Genomic DNA, 8,024 nt, shown 5'->3' with positions numbered 1-8,024 from the left:
TCATCCTACACTGTATCTAGACATTTTGTCAGCAAGGAGACAAAAATCCCAATGTGTGGAAGTGGATTAGGGCAACTAAAAAAACAAGAGTTCTGACTTTAATTCTGAGAAAAAAAGTCACTTTTTTCTCAATATTCTGACAACAATGTCAGAATTCTAACATTTTTACTTGTTTTTTACAGATATAAACATTGCTGCATAATTATATTTGTGTTGACAGATGAGAAATCGTTCATTTGCCATGACAGCATCAAGTGACTGTTTTAAAGTCTTGGTGAGATGTCAGACATTATTAACAAAGATAAATTGTCCCAGTAATTATTGCGATAAACGATGATATTGTTGTTCTGAGAGCATTTTCAAGTCATTTTTATAGTTACATGATAATGCAAGATCACCTTAAACTTTAATTTTCTAAAGAACTCAACGCTGAAACTTATTCTTAAACTTATAACATTTCTTCTAAATAAGAAATGTTCAGCCTTTTTAATGAACCGTTTGTTTTTATTAACTCCAGCACAAATGCAAAAACAGTATTCCCATAAATACGAGTCGTTTTCCAGTTTGAAACGTCACATGTAACAGTTATTGAGCTTAAAACTAATATCTAATAAATTCAGAATCTGCAGCAGCCGGTGTTTTATCAGTCGTCCCATTCGTCGTCGTCATCATCGTCAAATCCTGCGTCCTCTTCACTTTCATCTGCAGGAGCGAACAAACGCACACATGAAGGAGTGAGTTCTGGTTTTGTTTCGGCTCGGTTTTCTTCACAATGTTAGCTGATGCTTACCGGAAGAGTGGATGACTTTACTCCTCTTCTGCATCACCATCATGAGGGCACCAACGATGCCCTCTCCTTCGTCTGGCGTTGAAGGCGGCGGCGGCTCAGAGCTTTCTGTTACCTGCAAAAAAGAAAACACACAACAGGTTTTATTATCCAAAATTCATATATTTGCACATTTTTATATTTCCATTTGGGTCGCAATTGTTTCTAATACTTCTAAAACAGGCTAAGCACTAAAAAAAATTAAATAAAATAAAGTTACAAGTATGGGAACTGCGCCGTTGCCTAGCAACACCAGCAGAGTCCAGCCTAGTTACCTAGCAACCCAGGTGGTCAGCTGATTTAACCACTGTATGCATTGTACAATGGCTGCTGGAAAATATGTTTTGTTGTTGAATTACTGCTCAGAAACCACTCGCTGCATTCTTTTTGATTGCACAGGAGGCTCCACTTCTGCTTTTCAGACATTTACGGTATAATTGTCCGTCGTTTGCAACCGTTTGCACGTGTGAGTGTAAACGTTGAGTTGTGGGGCGAGGCCAGCAAATTATTTAAAGGGACATGAAAACGTCTCATCCTGAAAGCAGCAGAGCACTGAACAGACTAAAATCTCGTTATCTAAGAATGATTTTATGCAAAACCTGTTCAAGGAAGCATAGTCAGTCCCCTTCAAGTTTGTTTATGGATGGAAATTTAATTCGAAGTGTAAAAAATATGAGGAAGGATTAATTTTTTTACTTTTCTGAGACTCTTTCCGAGTCGGATCTGATCCAGCAGGGCGCCTCTGCCGTCTCCTCCTCCGGAGGATGAAGGAGGAGGTGGTGGAGGCGCGCCACCACTCCTCGGAGGAGGAGGGAAATCTGAAGGAGCAGAAACCGGAGGAGGTGGAGGCGGAGGAGGCGGAGGCGGTGGTGCTCCTTCCCCACCACTCCTGCTGGGTGTAGATGGGACAGGAGGTGGAGGGACACCTATAGAGCGAGGCTGGCCGGATGGCGGCGGAGGAGGTGGCATGCTCCGTGAAGTCGGAGGAGGCGGAGGGGCAAAAGAGCAGGCCGGTTGAGGCGGTGGAGGTGGGCCTCCTCTGCTTGTTGGAGGAGGAGGTGGCGGGCCGCTGCGGGTCGGAGGCGGTTGAGGGGGAGGAGGTCCGCGCTGCCCCTGGCCTGGGATGGGAGGCAGGGGGCCAGATCGACCTCGTGAGGGAGGAGGAGCCGGGGGTCCGGGGCCCGGCACAGGAGGCAGGGGCCCCTGTCGGTTGGAAGGAGGGGGTGGAGGAACATCACCTGTGACGTAAACACAGGAGAAATGAACCCAGTTATAAATGCAGGATGTAACGTTAATAAAAAATACAACTCTGCGAAAAATGAAGAGACGATTTAAAATGATCAGTTTCTCTGATTTGACTTTTCATATGTAAATGAACAAACTTCCAGAAAACTGCAAAGCAGCCGAAACGCTGAGTTCCTTAAATCTAGACTAAAACCCCACCTGCATAGAGTTGATTTTGAAAGATAATAAATATTTAGAGGATCTTTTCACTGATTATCTGTCACAATATAGTGTCAGTTTTAATAAATACATAAAAAAATTAAAAAAAAATTTTTAATAAAAGTTACTGTAGCTTTAGTAGCTTTTGTTTCAGGCTTTGGGAGCAGAGGGATTAATTAGAAAGGTGGAAATAAAAAGTCTGACCTCGGTTCAGCTCCCTTTTCACGGCCTCGATGCCTCCTGACTGCTCTATGACGTTATAGATCAGCTGGGACGTCCGCTCGTCATTCAGGTCAGACATAGAAATGCCTGCCTGGGAGAACAGCTTGGACAGATCTGGGTCCAGGTTGTTGGGGTCCCATCCTACATGCGTTACATGCCTGTCAGAAAAAGAAAAAAAAAAGAACATGCAAGTCCATCTGTGAATTCCAGAATAAATTAATTTGAGACATCTGGATGCGTTTTGGCAGCTCAAATCCTTACTTAAATCCACTTGGTGCTCCTATGTCCGCCTTGGAGAGCTTCGCACCTTTTTTCTTGTCCTTTTTGCTCTTCTTTCCTTTGCTGGAAACAGCTGCGGGGATGGCGGGGGAAGGCATGGAGCGGTAGCGCGAAGACTGGATGTCCGGGTTCTGGATGTCCACTGTGGCCATGTGGAAAGATGAAGGGCTGGGAGACGCTGCTGTAGGGAGAAATAAAAGCATTAATATTAACAAATATGGACACAGTAACAATTATAAGTGATAGTGGGTTTAGTAAAGAGTACTGAGTAAGTGATCAAAACATCAAACGATTGATATTTAAAAATGACACAACAGAACATAAATTATGTGAAAATGTTTTAAAGACCAAAATGAAAAGAATTAATTTAAATAATTACAAAATCAGGCAAAACTAAATATTTTTCGTCCAAATTTTTCAATATAAAACTTATGAAACGTTGCCAAAAAACTGCATGTGTGTGTCTGAATTTTTGGTTAAAAGCTTTTTGCTTATCAATCATTAGGTAGAGAATCCAGAAATATTACTCAAGTAACAGTAGAAATAAGTCATAATAAAATTCGTTGATTAAAAGTAAAGCACACAGAGTTGTGAAAATACTCCTAAAAGTTTTTTTTTTCTCAAAACTAAATCAGCAATTATAAATAGATTACTACCCAACTCTGGATCTTAATGATAAAAACAAAAACTATTATCAATTATTTCAGATGCAGCCATACTATCTACTAATTAACTTGGAAAACAATAAAAAGTCAACTGATATATTCTAATAAAAATGTTTCGGACATATGATTAAAATTTTACTGTTTGCGAGACGACTCGCAAACCTGACTAAGTAAACTCAGCAAATGCCCAAAATATTATAATAAGATATAATTTGCTACAAAAACATAATGAATGTTCTCAACTTTGAAGTTAAATAAGACAAAAACTCTTGTGAAATTATATTTAATTATTCTGACATTTGAGAAAAGATAAACGTTCAGTCTGAACATTCACTCCATAATATAATTTTATTTTATTTCATTTTAAATGTTTATGGCTGTTATTATTTTTCATTATTCTTTTTTTTCTTTTACCAAATTAATTTTTTTTTCTTATTTAAAGTAAATACTTCTGAATGTAGTTTGTGCATCTTGTTGTTTTATGAAACTTCCAAAACAAATTTAGGCACTGAAAGTTACAAAAGTCAAAACTGGGTTATCAAAACACAATTTTTTTTAATGTTGTTTCAATAAGCGCTATGAATTATGGGAAATACATACCGGGTGGGACAGGAGGGAGGGAACCTCTGTCTGCAGCAATATAAAGAAGAAAACATAACAGGTTTGATGCATGATTCAAATAAAGTTTTCGTTTTAAACATCCTATCAGGGGTATATCCTACCATTCTTCGGTGGGGGGCGCTGTTTCTTCTCTGTCGGTTGTAAACAAGCCACCATTTTGGATCACAGCATCCAGGATGTCACAGCAGCGCCGTGAATGCAGAGTTAAATTTAAAACAGAAAAGCAGAAATAAATGAATAGACAAGTAAAAAAAAAAAAAAGTCTGTACTGTCTGTATGATAATGTAACACCAACAAAACAGATTAAAAATAATAATAATAATAATAATAATAATAATAATAATAATAATAATAATAATAATAATAATTCCTAAAAAGGTCAACCTTAGCTTAAATGTTTAATTTTTACAAGAAATGTTTTTGCCCCTCAGTTGTTCATGCTGACCTTGTCGGTTGTGTCTTTGGTTGATTTTCTCCATGATGGTGCTTTGGAAGGCGTCCGCTTCCTGTTGGTCTGTAAAGTTCAGTCCAACCTGACAGTCCTGCGAATGCACATCGAATCAAACAGCTTAAGAAGAAATGTACAGAAAACCTTGACTTATAAATGCAGAATGTGCAGGGAACGTCTTACATCTGCAGCAAACGTATGAAAGTACGGCAGCGGCGTTGAGTAAACAAGCTGGTTGTAGAGCTCTTGCTCCCAAATTTGCCTACCAGCCTGAGGAGAAAAGATTGTAATCATCTCTTAGGTAAGCCAGGTATATTTTAAATATAAAGCACATTTTCAGCTGCGAAGCGTTTCAAAGTGCTTCATATGAATTAGAAGAAAATACAGCCAAAACCAAAAGAAAGACAACAATGAAAATATATAAAATTGTATATTGGTTCCTCATGTTTCAGAATAAGAATAATTAGTCCAAAAGTTATAAACTAGTAGTGGTTTCTTTGGATTCTTGTTCCGATAAAACTATATTTCGGTTCCAGTTGTTCTGGGTTTGGTTTTATATCTATTTAGTAAAAAGCTAAATGTTTGTTCTCCGTGTCTGGTTCTTGTTCTGGGTTAAGTAGATGGTTCTGTTTAAGTTTGTTCTAGATTTGTAAACTAACAGGAGTTTCTTGCTTCGACATTAACAGTATAAAGCTACATATTGGTGTTATGTTTAGTTTATCAAATTAATAAACTAAACAGTTTTCTGTTTTAAATGTTGGTCTAAAGTGAACAGTTGGTAAAAGTAATCAACTTTAGTAATTCGTGTGAACTATATGTGACGTTTAAAAAGGAGAACTTAGTGGAAAACAAAGGTGAGCGTTAATTGTTGGTTTTTGGTTGTTGTCTGACCTTCAGGTCGAACATGCGTATGAAGTAGGAGCGCTGAGGGTTGTCTTTGACGAAGCAGACCACTCCAGTGTGCTGCAGACTCCACATGGCTGGGCTGTGAGGCAGAGCCATGAACAACTGAGCCACTGCTGTGGCCATCGACTACACACACACACACATGTTTAGAGAGAGAGAGAGAGAGAGAGAGGCATTGGACACAGTTCAGAGCTGATATGACTTGCTAAGGCATTTTATTGCCGTTTAAATGTAAATTTGCAGTTTGGTGACGATGATTAACTTCCTTCTCTGCTTTCATTTGCTCTGATACGTTTTTCTTCTAGTGCTCTGTATTCTCTGTTGCACCTGCTGTTTTAAAGCTTTGCAGGTTTTTAAATCCACCAGAGCAAATCTTTACTTTAGTGGATTAAAAAGAACGAAGAACAGACTAACTTCTGCTCTGCTGTGAGACTAAACACAGTCATTTCTAATTTTGACAGAGGAGGAAGAATCGATTCAGCCACCATTTCCTGTTACAGCTACCCACTTTCTTGATGACCAAATGTCAGAAAACATGTATTTACCTCCTTTACTGAAAAACCTAGCAAAAATAAACACCTGATGCCTTTTTTTCTTCCTTTTTTTTCAGAAACTAATAACTAAAAGTAAAAAAACTGATCTTACAAGAATCAGATTCAAATATGTAACCGTTAATTTAGCGATTCACTTCAGGATGTGACTTTAGCTTCTTCAAAAGGAAGAGACTGAACCTGAGGAAAGCCTTGGGTCAGAAAGAAGATTATCCGATATCAGTATATTGCTAGTTGTGAACTTACAGCACACCTTCTGCCCAGGAGCTCCTCCAGCTTCTCATTCTCCTGTTGGCTCAGCAGGGAGCTCGAGACGCTCTCCGTTTTATTCTTCCCACGGCTCATTGTCCTTCTCACAAATGCTCCAGTTTATTTGAAATTCATATCTCCTGCGTTTGATAGAAATACATAAAAAAAAAAAACAGAAATGTCCTCACAATGCACTGTCAGAAAGGAAGTTTCTCTTCTCTGTTCTGTGCACAGATCAGCTCAAAGCAGGAAACGGACAACCACACTTCTCTAACCCCCACTTTTCTTCTCTCGCTCAGTCGATGCACAAATCAACTTGTTACTTCCATTTTCAGAGAGAGAGAGAGACAGGCAGGCAATGTGTGTGTGTGTGTGTGTGTGTGTGTGTGTGTGTGTGTGTGTGTGTGTGTGTGTGTGTGTGTGTGTGTGTGTGTGTGTACTCTTCTTCTGTTAATTTTACAGCCATGCAAACAAAAACTTTTTATCTCAAACAGCTGAACATAGAGTGCATAAAAAGGGAAGACTTTTTTTCCACTGACAATAAATCAAACTAAACCTTTCCATATTTTAGAGAGATGTTTTCAGCGTTTAACAAAGTGGAAAGTTTGCACACATTTTCTTAAATATTTGTAAAGTTATCTTTCAATAAACTGCATGATTTGGAGTGAATTTTTTTGGTATTCTTCAAGAAGCTGCTGTTTGCTGCAGTTTTGGCCGATTCCCTCTGACAGAACTCATGTAACTGAGTCAGGTTTGTTCAAATTCATTTAAACTTTGCCTGCAAACTTTCAGAACTTTGTTCAAGTTGAGTAATTAACCTTGTTCCCATTTAGGATACTTTGTTGTAAATTCAGCAGTTGGCTTGGGCTCATTGACAATTTGAAAAACCCACTTGTGCCTACGCTTTAACTTCCTGTTTGTCTAACTGTGTTGCACATTGTGTACTTTCTTCTTCACCAGAACCCCCTGCAGGAAAAAATGATGCTGCCACCTCCGTACTCTACAGTTTGTATGTTTTTTTAGGCTTCCAAGCTTCCTAAATTTTCCTCTAACTATAGCAATGCTCACTGAGGCCAAGAACTTTCTAATAAATGTCTATTTAAAAAAAGGTCTTTGTCTTTGAATGTATTTGTAAACAGTAATCTGCTGATTTCAGACTGGTTGGAGCTTCTTCCTGTCTGTGCGGCCTTCAGGTCCACGCCAGCTTCCGTCGCTTCCGGTCTGTTGAAAATGGCAGTTATTTACCGGCCAGCTGCTCGCAGGCCTTGTCCAAGGTAACAGTTAATGAGGTACATCAAGCCCCAACAAGTAAGCTGGAAAAAGGTTTGAAGATGTCCGCCTCGTTGTACATTCACAGATATGAAGGTGAGTTTTGCTTTCTTTAAACTTTGTGGCTAACGTTAGCTTTAGCTTATGCTAGTCGGCGACATTCTCGGACATTTTCATGATCAAAATGTGCTATTTCAGTATCGACACATGTTTATGTTTCATTTTGTACTTATTTTTATTTTGTACTTATGTGTCAGAGACCAGGTAAAGGGCGTTTTGCTTCTGAAGCATAAGGAAGCACAACATGTTTATTAGCTTAACAGAATGGCGGCCATTTGCACAAAGAGCTTCTCTTCAGCTTCTGCAAGTATTTTTGGTCAATTTAACAGCTAAACACATAATAATATGTTCATCTCTTGACCAAAAACACCTTCCCTGTATTATCAGACTTGTGGAGGTTTGTGATTCTCTTCCTGACATGTTGCCAAATTTGATTTGATTTTGCTATGAGGTATAAAAAAAAGGAAATGTTTTGTGTTAAAATG

General features: G+C 38.7%; 1 protein-coding gene across 2 annotated transcripts; it reads right to left on the bottom strand.

Annotated features, from left to right (window-relative positions):
- Window positions 1-80: 80 nt before the first annotated feature.
- wasb (WASP actin nucleation promoting factor b) lies at window positions 81-6,450 on the bottom strand. Of its 2 annotated transcripts, none has more exons than XM_055045945.1 (11): window positions 6,208-6,450; window positions 5,396-5,536; window positions 4,688-4,774; window positions 4,502-4,598; window positions 4,158-4,187; window positions 4,036-4,065; window positions 2,753-2,951; window positions 2,474-2,649; window positions 1,523-2,064; window positions 791-902; window positions 81-702 (listed from the first exon to the last, which is right to left on the bottom strand). In XM_055045945.1, the coding sequence occupies exons 1-11, from the start codon at window positions 6,304-6,306 to the stop codon at window positions 644-646; spliced, it is 1,572 nt and encodes a 523-aa protein (XP_054901920.1). In that variant the 5' UTR covers window positions 6,307-6,450; the 3' UTR covers window positions 81-643. The 2 variants fall into 2 exon arrangements, with proteins under 2 accessions (XP_054901920.1, XP_054901921.1); XM_055045946.1 differs by having other exon boundaries at window positions 6,215-6,293.
- Window positions 6,451-8,024: the final 1,574 nt, after the last annotated feature.

The sequence above is a fragment of the Poeciliopsis prolifica genome, unplaced genomic scaffold, assembly GCF_027474105.1.
Source record: "Poeciliopsis prolifica strain line A6 unplaced genomic scaffold, Auburn_PproV2 SCAFFOLD023, whole genome shotgun sequence".
NCBI classification, from domain to species: Eukaryota; Metazoa; Chordata; class Actinopteri; order Cyprinodontiformes; family Poeciliidae; genus Poeciliopsis; species Poeciliopsis prolifica.
This window is presented reverse-complemented; position numbering and strand designations above follow the sequence as displayed.

Coding starts and splice junctions, on each gene's coding strand:
- wasb (XM_055045945.1), bottom strand. CDS start 6,306: ATGAGCCGTGGGAAGAATAAAACGGAGAGCGTCTCGAGCTCCCTGCTG. Junction 2,952..4,035: donor CCTCCCTCCTGTCCCACCCG/GTATGTATTTCC, acceptor TTCTCCCTACAG/CAGCGTCTCCCAGCCCTTCA. Junction 2,065..2,473: donor GAAAAGGGAGCTGAACCGAG/GTCAGACTTTTT, acceptor TTTACGTCACAG/GTGATGTTCCTCCACCCCCT.